The sequence below is a fragment of the Hibiscus syriacus genome, unplaced genomic scaffold (genome assembly GCF_006381635.1).
Source record: "Hibiscus syriacus cultivar Baekdansim isolate YM2019G1 unplaced genomic scaffold, ASM638163v2 tig00111088_pilon, whole genome shotgun sequence".
Taxonomy (NCBI): Eukaryota; Viridiplantae; Streptophyta; class Magnoliopsida; order Malvales; family Malvaceae; genus Hibiscus; species Hibiscus syriacus.
Genome location: NW_024062978.1, coordinates 1,118,356 through 1,130,450, shown reverse-complemented (window position 1 = coordinate 1,130,450; position 12,095 = coordinate 1,118,356). Strand labels below are relative to the sequence as shown.

General features: G+C 33.4%; 4 protein-coding genes across 5 annotated transcripts; 3 read left to right on the top strand and 1 right to left on the bottom strand.

The window, feature by feature from the left end:
• The first annotated feature begins 236 nt into the window (after positions 1-236).
• Positions 237-1,896, top strand: LOC120152289 (WUSCHEL-related homeobox 13-like). Its single transcript, XM_039164545.1, has 3 exons — positions 237-628; positions 985-1,440; positions 1,524-1,896. Exons 1-3 carry the CDS (start codon positions 421-423, stop codon positions 1,607-1,609), a joined length of 750 nt encoding a protein of 249 aa, XP_039020476.1. The 5' UTR covers positions 237-420; the 3' UTR covers positions 1,610-1,896.
• A 330-nt stretch (positions 1,897-2,226) lies between these two features.
• On the top strand, positions 2,227-4,198 carry LOC120152276. Of its 2 annotated transcripts, none has more exons than XM_039164531.1 (3): positions 2,227-2,430; positions 2,859-3,845; positions 3,918-4,198. In XM_039164531.1, the coding sequence occupies exons 2-3, from the start codon at positions 2,945-2,947 to the stop codon at positions 3,989-3,991; spliced, it is 975 nt and encodes a 324-aa protein (XP_039020462.1). In that variant the 5' UTR covers positions 2,227-2,430; positions 2,859-2,944; the 3' UTR covers positions 3,992-4,198. The 2 variants fall into 2 exon arrangements, with proteins under 2 accessions (XP_039020462.1, XP_039020464.1); XM_039164533.1 differs by having other exon boundaries at positions 2,799-3,845.
• A 2,461-nt stretch (positions 4,199-6,659) lies between these two features.
• LOC120152358 lies at positions 6,660-7,271 on the bottom strand. Its single transcript, XM_039164593.1, has one exon. The coding sequence runs from the start codon at positions 7,269-7,271 to the stop codon at positions 6,660-6,662; it is 612 nt and encodes a 203-aa protein (XP_039020524.1).
• Positions 7,272-7,360: 89 nt separating this feature from the next.
• LOC120152268 (exosome complex exonuclease RRP44 homolog A-like) lies at positions 7,361-8,739 on the top strand. The gene is made up of 3 exons (XM_039164524.1): positions 7,361-7,472; positions 7,578-7,677; positions 8,241-8,739. The coding sequence occupies exons 1-3, from the start codon at positions 7,425-7,427 to the stop codon at positions 8,402-8,404; spliced, it is 312 nt and encodes a 103-aa protein (XP_039020455.1). The 5' UTR covers positions 7,361-7,424; the 3' UTR covers positions 8,405-8,739.
• Positions 8,740-12,095: the final 3,356 nt, after the last annotated feature.

Below are 12,095 nucleotides of genomic sequence, written 5' to 3'. Positions count from 1 at the left end.
ATAATATAATGACTGATAGTATAATTTAATTTAATCAATTTAGAGTGCCTATATTAAATTTGCATATAGTATAGGAACTAATGTAAGAATTTAACGATATAAGATAAAAAAAATGTCCTAGTCAAAGTAAAAGAAAAAAACTGCCTTTTTGCTAACATACTCCAGGTTGCGCATTAAGCACCGTCAATCGCCAACATCCTACAGTTTTTTGTCTCTGTTTGTCCATTTCTACGCTACTTTTCAAAGTTTTCTCCTTTCTCCTTTCACCTTTTCTTTTTCCTTTTATTTTTTTTCTTGTTCTTTTGCTTTGGTGAGCACCGAGCAACCACTTGACTTTCCTTTCCTCCAAACAAAGACATGACAGAGAAATCAAGATTGACTTGTTATGAAACGAGCGAAAATTAAAAGAAGACCAAAATCATGATAACGGAATTGGAAGGCCATCAAGAGAATCAAACCCAGAGAGATATGGTGAATGTAAATGTGAACAATGGTGGAGTGATGTATGTCAAAGTGATGACCGATGAGCAGTTGGAGACTCTGAGGAGCCAAATTGCTGTTTATGCCTCCATTTGTGAGCAGCTCGTTGAGATGCATAAGAACCTCACCGCCCAGCAAGATCTTGCAGGCATCTCTCTCTCTCTCTCTCTCTATTTCTCTCCTTATATATGCTTTCATATTGTCTTTCATTTATGGCTTCTCTCATTTCTTATCATGCTCTTTTTCTCTTCCTTTTTGTCATTATTTAAAAGGGTCTTCTTTTTTTACCAACATAGGTCTTGTTACTGATTTGAATAAGTTACAAATACCCATTTAATGCTTTGTTTGTGAAGAAATATGATTCTTAAGATATTATAGGCCAAACCCAAACTTTTTTTGGGTACTTTGGGTATTATATTTTAGCTGGATTCTTTGTTTGTGTTGTATGTGACTGAAACAAGATACTTGATGCTGTTAAAACCAGATACTTGAAATTGTTTACAGGTGGTAGGCTGGGGAACCTCTATTGTGACCCTTTGATGGCATCTGCTGGGCACAAAATTACTGCCAGGCAGCGGTGGACGCCGTCCGCTGTGCAGCTTCAGATTCTGGAACGTATCTTTGATCAGGGGACTGGAACTCCGAGCAAGCAAAAGATCAAAGAGATAGCCTCGGAACTGAGCCAGCATGGCCAAATTTCTGAAAATAATGTCTATAACTGGTTCCAAAACAGACGGGCTCGGTCTAAGAGGAAGCAACTGGGGTCATCATCCAACAATGCTGAATCAGAACAGGAGACGGAAGTCGAGTCGCCGAATGAAACGAAGACGACTAAACCTGAGAATCTTCTCTCTCAGCAGAATCCTGCACTTAGAGCTCAAGATCTCTGCTTCCAAAACCCTGAGATATCCTCTGAATTGCATTTCTTGAGTGTAATGTCCAATCCAAATGCATACAATGGTAAGCATTTTCTTTTCAGGAAGGTGTGTTAGAATCGATATTCGGAAAATCTGAACGATCAAATGCCTATTTAATCGATGCAGGAGATGAACATATGTCTGGAAAAATGGGAATTCCGGGGACTTACAACATTTACGACCAGGCTGAAGATTACGGCATGGCGGGTTGAGACATTAGAGTTGGTTGTGCAAACATGCCATCCAAGACTCTGGTTTTTGGACCTATGGAGACGAAAGAATTTGGTTTAATCATGGAACAATAGCATGATTAACATAGTAGTGAAGCTAATTACTTATAGTTTGAACATGAAACGAGGCAAGTTGAGTTGGAAATAGATTTCCTAGTATGATTGTGCCACTGTGATTTGGCTTTGTTTTCTTGGTTGTTTCGTTAATAGAAGGAACCCCATGAATGTTTTGGCGAGTTCTTCGTTGAAATTATGACGGTGCTTGATTTTGTTGTTGTTGGTGATCTATGGTCTGAGTTTGGCAGTTAAACTATGGACATTTTAACATATGTAACAACATGGATCTTAATCTGAAATTAATATGCACCTTTTCTTATTAGTCTTAAGTGATTAGAAGGTATTATTTATTTGAAATTCTCTAAATTAATTGATAATTTCTAAAGTATTACAATATTAATATTATTAACTGAACTAAGATTTATTTGATTATATAAATTAATGTTTAACTTGTAAAATTTCTGAAAATTTTAATTGAAAAATAGAGATGTAAACCCAACAATCTTATGCTCAAATTACATCAAGCCTATGTATCTCCGATTCCTTTCTCATTCTCATCCCTCTCCCTCCATTGGGTCGGGAACCATTTTTATCCAGAACCTTGAAATACCATTAATCCTCTTTGGGGTATTTCAAATTCCCCCACACAAAAGCAAACCCTAATTGTAATCTTCTCAACTCTATCTTTCTCTACAATCCTAAGACAAAACACTTGCTTTCTTTTCCGGTTATACACATGTAATCAGGTGTTCGATCAAAATTCAATCATTTTTCATTCCTAATTGTCATCTTTTTCATTATTGTTACATCCTAACCATCCCTTTACAATCTCTGAATTTACGTTGTTTGCCTTTGTTTTAATCGATCAGCCCTCCTCTTTCAATTTGGCTATTCATTTTACTTGCAAGATCATCTAATTTTCCATTGGTTTTACTAGTAGTTCTACAACAGAAACTGCATATAGCCTATAGGGTTTTCAGGCTTTCATTCTTTATGTCATTGACGACGAATGAATCATCTTTCAATGATCACCTGTATGCATTTATGCTATTTCCAAAGTGGGGTTTTTTGTATCTGAGATTCCCTTTGTTTGTTATTTTGCCTTATGATTCAGATTTTCCCTTTGGGTTTTGTTTACCATTTAACACTGAATCTATGATTGTTGATGATATGGAATCGATGTGAATTGGAGCGGTTGGGTTCTCCTTGTAAAGAATTTACTCATTCTCTGGTGCTTTGGATTATAATAAGCTGGATTTAATGGATGCTAACGTTTGTGACATCAATCACTTGGATGCCGATGTCCTTTTGCCTCCTCGGAAGCGCCTGTTAGCTGGTTTTAAGAAACGAGCTTCGGATGCAAATGGTGCTTCAGATCAGCGAATAGCTGCTGCTTCAACTTCCTCTCCTTCACCATCACCTGCTACTTCATCAAGTGATGTTGATGCTCATCTTAATAACTTATTGAGTTCACGTTTCAATAACCCTAACCTTTCTCCAGAGGAGGTTTATGAGGCCTCAAGAGCAGCCGCTATTGCCGCTGCTAAGGCTGCTAAAGCTGCCAGAGCTGCAGCAGAGGAGAAGGCTGCAATTGCAGCTAAATCTATCGCCGCAGCTAAGAGTGCATTGGAGATGGTAGCAACATTTTCTGAAGATGTTGGGGGTAAGGATAGATACCTCAAAAAGAATAAGCCCAAGAAGCATGTCCCGGTTCAAGTTTTATACAAAAAACACCAACCAATTGAGAGTTCTAGGGTAGATGAAGATTTAGCCCAAAGGTTGCACCGAGCAATCAATAGTTCTCCAAGAATCTCAAAAGATTCACCAATATATGAATGTAAAGGGCATCAACAGAAAAGGTCCAAGAACTTGCCAACTCTGGAGAACACAAAGGTTCTCAATGGGGGTATTGTGTTGAGAGGAAGCCCGTCTTCTACCCGCAATGGAGGTATGATGGCAGAATCAGGGGAGTCGGTGTTGGATAATGGTGAAGCAGAATCAAAGGAAAAAGCTTGCGAAGATACATATCCTACTGGAAAAAGGAGGGGAAGAATAAAGCTAAAGAAGTTGCCCTTGAGCGTTTGTTCCTATAGGGATCGAGTGAATGCCAAGGAAGATATGATTAATAAGAACTCTCCATTGATGGACAAGAAGAACATGGGTAATCCGACTACTGTTGTTAAGCCTGTGTTTTTCTCTGGAACCATCTGCTGATGTTTTATTTCTATTGAAGGTACACCTGTGTGGAAATGTCAGGATTTCAAGACCCCTTCATGTATAGAACAAAACAAAGTCACGCAAATGTAATGTTCGGTTCTGTTCTCGTTGCAGGCGACTTCAATGTTGGAGAGACAATAGTTGAGGTAGGATTCACAAATCTCTTTTGATAGAGACGAGTTTTACTCCACTTCATCTTTATTTGCTCATCTCTGGTTTTGTAAGGAAGATGGATTTGACGGTGTACATTTGAATGTTTCAATTGCTTGCCTCTAAACTAGAATAACACCAATAATTGAATGCAATGCAATAAATATTAGGGAGTTCTTTCCTTGTTTAACTTGTTCATACTCATCTGATCCATAGATGTACTAAAACATCAATGCCTTTGGTAATGCTTTTTCAGCAATTGAATTATATTATCTTCTTGAACGGTTCTCGTCTGATTTGAGGTATGAGATTCCATATTGATGTTTATTGGATGGATGCACAAACAATTCATAATCTAATCGAGTGTCTGTGATAGTATTCAAAGGTTTCTTCATCCACTCCAAATATCAATTAGTCTTCAAATTTTAAATGATTCACATCACTTTTGTCCGAAAAGTTATAATCGGTATCTGATTTTTTGGGTTAGATATTGAATGAATATGATCAATTAACAATCAAAAATCAAAAATTAAAAAAATAATAATATTTAGTTAATTCAATTTATACTGAATTCTGTTTTTCTATATATATGAGTTTTGTTTTGCTTTTTTCTAACAACATAAGAAATGACTATTCAAAACCAAAATTAATCCGGCAGTCGATAGCATCTCTACTCTACATCATTTTTATCTCTACTATAAAGATGAAACAGTAATTCATCTCCAGCACTATCTCTACATTACTACCAACTCTACTTTATTCACAATATTTAACTATTAGTATGTTTATTTATCTAATTTCAATGTATTTTTATCTATCTTGTAATTTAATCTACTTGAATTTATTATATTATGTTTAATTTTTATTTTATTGTGTAGAAATTACAATAAAAAAACATAAAAAGATATAATAAGAGAAAATAATGTAACAAAGAAAAGGAAAAGAAAAAGAAAATAACAAAAGAAAGTAAAAAAAACTAAAAATTATAAAAATAACAAAATAATAATATGTAGTGTAGCTACAGTGCAACTCTATATGTAGAGTGTCACTGTAGCTTTTCTCTACTCTAGCGTTGAAAGTGGAGATGGGCTGAAGTTGAAATTCATCTCCAAAATGGAGATTTTCTCTACCCTAGCGACGCGCTGGAGATGTTCTTACAGCTTAATCCAACGCAAATTACTCGGGCAGCGAACTAATATAAATGTTTATTACATTTTTAAAAGGAAAGTGGTAATTAGTTTGTTTTGTTGGTTAAGTATCTCACATGCCTTCAAAGGTTTTTAAAAGAGTTTTTATGCAGTAAATTTAAATGATTAAATCACCATTAAATATTATTTAATAATTTTTTATTTTTCTATATTTTTAAAATTAAATTAAGGGTTAAGGGTCACATTTGTCCTGTGATAGGCCTAATTTATCATTTTCGTCCTTATTATTTTCGCATCAATTTAGCCCTTAAAGTTGCTCAATTGCATCATTATATACCCTACCCCTAAATTAAAACCCAAAATTATAAACTTGAGTTAGGATTTAGATATTAGAGTTTAGAGGTTATGTGGTTATGCATTTAGGGTTTGAGTTTATAATTTAAGGTTTTAAGTTAGGGATAGGGTATAAAATGATGCAATTGAGCAACTTCGAGGGCAAAATTGATATGAACATACGATAGGGACGAAAGTGATGAATTGGGTCCACTACAGGGGAAAAAGTTACCCTTTTACCTTTGTAATATCTCAAATTTTGGACTAGTGACTAAAATATAAAATTAAAAAAATTAGAGACCAAAATGTAAAGCTGTAAAAGTTTAGAGATTAAAAATGTAAATTTTCAAAAGTTTCTCGATTTGTTCTCTCTTTTTTTTTCCTTTTTTTTTTTCTGAACATTGAAAGATCATCATCTGATATTATTCCATAGGAAAAACTTACCATGCCATATAACTCAAATTTCTTCACTGATTAAACTATTGTTTTGAGTGTAACAGTCTGAAGCAGGAAACCTAGCCAATGGAGTGAAAAAGGACTATTCTCTTTAGGATGTTAAGTTTGGATCTTACAAGCTGTTAGTTTACTTATTTGCGATTGAGATCCTATTGTTTTGCTTGAAATAGTGAGCATGCTGGTTTCTATGGTTTTGGCTATGTAAGGTTGATAACTGTCATTAAGAGGATGCTTGAAATAGTTCCGAGGATGATCCTTAAGAGGATGTTTTGTGTCGTTATTTTGTCATTAAGAGGTTTTATAACAAGACCTGCGTGCTTTCTTCGGTATCGACAAAACTTTTATCTTTCAAAAAAAAAAAAAGTTGATAGCTGTCTAAGTTTATCAACTGTTATTTGCTATTATTCTTCTGTGGTTATTTTGGTGAAAGTATGATCTATTACACACTTGGTTACTTATTCCCTTGCACTGTCAGCTACTCCAGGCAAAAGAACTTTTGCCATTTCCTTTCTTGCTCATCGGTTAAAAAAATGTTAATACAATCTGTGAAAGTTTTTTTTTTGAATAAATCGAATTTTATTACCCAAAAGAGCAGAGTTCTGCTACAAAAACAATCAACCAATCATAACAAAAGAATTAAAAACAGCCTACTTACAAAAGACAAAGATTGGTTAATCTAAATCCCAAGCAATACAAAGGTTATAGTTAGTTCTATCAGTTCTATTTATATTTCTACCCTTTAGTTGAATTCGCACAGCTTCAATAATGACCTTAAGTAAGTTCTCGGTTGATCTGTGTCGACCTTTGAAAATTCTGCAATTCCTTTCCTCCCATAATATGTAGACATAGGCAGTCCATGCGATCTTTAAGATTGTAGTGAGCAAGGATTTCCCTTTCCATGTTGATGATGCCCGAGTAACCATTTCATCCCATGTTGAGGTTGCATTCTTCAAGCCATTCAGCGACAGTATGGAATTCCACAGTCGGACAGCAAGGGGACAATGGCAGAAGAGGTGGTTTCTTGTCTCCATATCATTGTTGCAGTTTACACAGGTCCCTTCCGTGGTAATTCCCATTTTGAGTAGACGATTTCTTGTTGGTAATCTGTTCAACAAAGTCATCCAAGCAATCAAACTAAATTTAGGAATGTGCAATGGAAACCAGATAAGATTGTGCCAGAGTACTTTCTCCCTTTGGCTTCGAATTGAATCCCAAATGCCTCTAAGATTAATAGAACCAGAAGTAGAGAAGATGGAGAGAGCAGTAGAACGCAATTTTAGCATATTCACACACTTCTTTCTATTTCTTACTACTATATACTTTTCATTTATATTCTGCTGGGGATATCTGGTTTCTTATATTCCAGTAGAATAAAATCTTGTGGTTTATCTGGCGCATGAGCATTCTGATTGATTTTGTTCTTTTGCAGTCGATTGATGGACCCGTTAACTACAGATTTGAGAAATATGAATACTTTGGCTAAGGTCTGTTATTAAAGAGTCTGTTTCTACTCATAATCGCATTACATTGGGTTTAATTTGCCTTCAATTTTGTTTACTCCATGTCTATTGTCACATGTGAAACTGCAGATAATGAGGCAAAGACGGATCGTCAAAGGAGCCTTGACTCTTGCTTCTGCTGAAGTCAAATTTCAAATTGATACTGAGACTCATGATCCTCTTGATATTGGTCTGTTGCCTAATTCTTTTTTTAAACTCTTAATCTGGAAAATGAATCAAAGATATTTTAGCAGCAATTCAAAAAAAAAAAAAAAACTCAGTGCATCTACAAATTTTTTAGTAATTAGACATGAACATAAAGCCAGTATGTTTCATTTGCGGTTCATTAAGATTTCACAGTTTCTTATAAAAACAAACAAAAAGGTAATCTCAAAAATTGCTGCAAGCTGAATATGTTCAGCATATTATATGTTATGTTATGGGAAGTGGGAACCATTTGATAATAGAACCTTTTAAAACTTTATCTGCAAGAATCATTTTGTTGAATTAAAAGATTTACACACACTGGTCTTTTTCTATTAGTTCAGTGTTTTTGCCCATTCGGTTTTGTCCTATGCATTGGACATTTTCATCATTTGTCCAATGGTGGACGTCTGGATGGTAGTAATTAATAATTATGATTTATGATTAAGTCAATGCCGATTAAATTAAATGGTCTTGAGATTCCAGAAAGAATATGTTCATATTTGCTCATGCTTTCATTTATGTCTGATATCTGAGTTATTTATTCAGGCATGTATCAGATTCGAGAAGCGACCCAAATGGTTGAAGAATTTATGCTGGCTGCCAATGTTTCAGTTGCCAAACAAATCCGTGAATGTTTCCTACCTGTTCGCTACTACGGTAAACTTGTTTTTTACGTACCACTTTGCTATCCCAAAATCCAGACTCGTTAAGGTTTATCACCTCAGAAAAATTATTATGTTTTCTGTAAATGCCAGAGAAGTCCAAACCAGTTGATGATCCTGTGTAAATTTGTCACTGGAGTTATTTATCGTGGGATAAATTAAACTGCATGATAGTATATTTGACACAAATCACTTGGTCCAAGATGTTAAATCATAAAATGCATTAACAGGTGATATTTGTGAATATTGTACACCATCACATCTCTTCATGAATTCGGAATACTTTTAAGGTTCATAATTACGGGAAAATTAGTTTACCATCTAATACTGGCACCTTTTATGGAAAAATTCTGGAGTTGTGGCTAGTTCTTGATAATGACATTGCTGTTTGTGAGCACCATTTTCTTATTTTAATTAAAATCGATGCCCCCACGTGAATAACACCATTCCACTCACCCACTTACAAACAAACTCCACTCAAACTTTACCTAAACCATCACCAAAGTCAATAAATCTAACAAATCTGACCTAACCCATCAACATCTGACCAAAACATAAGAAAAAAAAAGAAAGGGACAAGGGGATTCGGTAAGGATGGCAACCATAAAGGAGGAGGGGGATCCATGAAGAGGGGAGGCATTCACGAACAGGGGGAGAACATAAAAAAAAACACTCATCAAGGAAAAAAAAAACAAAAACAAGAAGCAAGGGGAGAGGACTTACAGTGGAGGTTCAAAGACATCGGAAGCTATAAAGGCGGCCGTGGAACCTCGAAAGTTGTCGTGTTCTTCATTTCTTTTGAAGGTAATCTCTAGATCTACTTTCCTATGGTTGATTTTAGGTGAAACTAAGTAGATATTCGAGTTGTGGGGAAGAAATAGAACGATTTGAGGTCGGTTTTATTTTTCCGGCAACCGTGCTCTGCCGTTAACTCCACCGTTGGAGCCTCCAGTCACCGTGGAACCTTTCTGTGCTTGAGAGAATTCTCTGGAACTCTCTCTCTTTTATTTGTGTGATGAGAAAATGAGGGAAGAATGAGAATAATAGCCCGCTTTGGGTTTTAAATATATTGTACAAAATGACGTAGTTTTAACGAAGGGGCAATCTGTAATTTCGCATGGGATATGCGCCAATAAGATCATTCTTAGTTTGTAATTTTCTATTATGGTCATTAGTATAACTTTTTAACTTGAGCTACTATTTTAATTTATTTTACATTTTAATCCTATTTTTATATGTTACGTATTATTGTAAATATTTGACATTGGTCACTATATGTTTAATTATTATATTATAGTCACTGATCGTATATTATATTTTATATTTAAATTTGATCTTAAAATTTATTATTCTTTTGTTTTTAGTCACCTAATTATTTAATTTGTTAGTCTTTGTTATTTCATGTTGTAAAGTAGCATTTAAGTCATGTTAATATTTATATTAATTTGAATATATATATAACATTAATTTAAACTTATTTGATTTCGTTCTAAACCTATAAAGTAGTTTCAATTATATTTACTTAGTAAATTTATTTGTCATTAAAGCTTTAATGTTATTTAATTTATTATGTAAATCAATTTCTTTGTTATTTATTATATTTTCAAAATCTTGTGTATTCATAATATATATTTTATTAACTTTTAGCAAACGCCATTTTAATTGGTTTTGAAATCTTTGTTAACATTAAATATTAAATATATAATGGAATACAATAATGAAATTCAAAATGACGTGAGATTTCATTGTCCTTATTTTCAAAAGATTTTGCAAGTGGAGCTCCCCTTATCATATAAAATTCTTCTTTAAACAATTTAATTTTATGGGTCAAGGTGATGGAAAATTACTTTACGGCAGGTGTGTGTTTTATAAAATATATTGTATTATTTTATTAATTGTGTTGTTCTCACATTATATAGTGTTTAAAATTATATTCTTATTTTCAAAAACTTTTGAATATCACGTGATTGAAAATGTCGTAAGATTCTTATCCTATTTTTATATATAAAAAGAAAACTTTTGCAAGTGGAGCTCCTATTATATATTGCTTAAAATTATGTTGTTCTCACATTACAAATTATATTAATTATTTTCAAATATTTTTTTCTTACTTATTATTTTATTTCATCTTTAAGGATTAAAATATTATTATTATAAATATTTTATTATATTTTCTTAAAAAATTTATTATATTATTTCATGCAAAAATTGATATTTAAATTATATTCGATTCGAATTTAAAAAAAATCAAGGAGAATGAAATTTTTGAATTTGAATAAGAAATAGATGAAATAGCTTTCTCGACGGAGGATTGTTAATGTCGAGATTTCTTTTCAAAATTAAATAATTTTTTTTCTAATTAATTAATTTTATTGAAGAAAATTAATCAATATTATATAAAAGGATCATATTTTAATTTTATATTCGATTCAGGGTTTCCACTATTACGACAACATGTAAACGACACAGTACCAATTTTGGGCGCTGTGGGGGTGCTAATCCTTCCTCACGCGTAACCGACTCCTGAACCCGTTTTAATCAAATCTTTGGTAAACGCAGACCAACTTGTTTCTTAAAAAAATGATTTTTCTTAAAATTGTTTTTAAAAGACGGTTTTAGGTATTCAACCTACCTAACCCAAAGGTTGATGGCAACTCTATCTAAATTATTCCAAATCAATTCAAATCACTTCATTTTCCAAAATTAAAAGTCGTAACTATTGTTTTTAAACAATTAAACTATTATTCCTGCCGAAAAACAATTACGACAGCTTGGCGACTCTGCTGGGGATCGTTTGTTTTCAGAAAGTCAGGCTGTAAGTCGTTTACACATTGTCGTTTGGTGGAAATTATGAGTTCGAGTCTTTAGTTAACTTATGATCCTTTTATTGAAGTTTTTAATTGCTTCATTTTATTATTATCTTATTAACATTTTTATCTTTGTTTTCAGATTTGTCCAAAGTTTTGTTTGTCGAGTGGTTTCGTTAAAGGACTGAATGTTCCTCCTCACACACATCATGTTCATTTGCATACCATAAGTTCACTTACGAGCTTTGTCCCTTTTAAGTTGAGATGAAAGCTTAACCTACGTGAGATAATTTGTTTCTCCGCACGGGTTTTATCAAGTAATCTTTGGGGTTCATATACCTTATGTCTACGTGAGATAAATTGTTTCTCTGCATGGACATAAGTGAATGTATCCTCTCGAATTGAACTCGATCCATACGAGCCTGTAGTGGGCTAGGATTGAGGGTTTGGTAACCCAAGGGGACACCGACATCAATGATAATTCGAGTACCTTTTCCTAATAGAGCCGAAATTATGCATATAGTGAACCATAGAACAATCACCCTAGGTATAGACATACTGAACCTCTGTATGTCAATATGTACCCAAATTAAGTATACACAAAGGAGAAGCATTTCAGAATCTTTCTTTTTGCTTTAAATTTTATTTTCTAATAAAAACATGCGAACTAGATATCATGCGGTTAATATCATTTCTTGAAATAATCATTTTTGGGGAAGAAAACATGTTCGGGTATAATTATTTTCTATTTAACGAATGCTCGGGTAGGTTTTATATTTATTTTTAGATAGCATATTTTAATTCTATTGATTATCTTGCTATTACTAATTCATTGTTTCCTCTTTTGTTTGTAATTCTAATTTATTTTGTTTGCTTGCATTGGCATTTTTGCATAATCATCATGAATAAAAGAAAGGTGTTGATTAACCAAG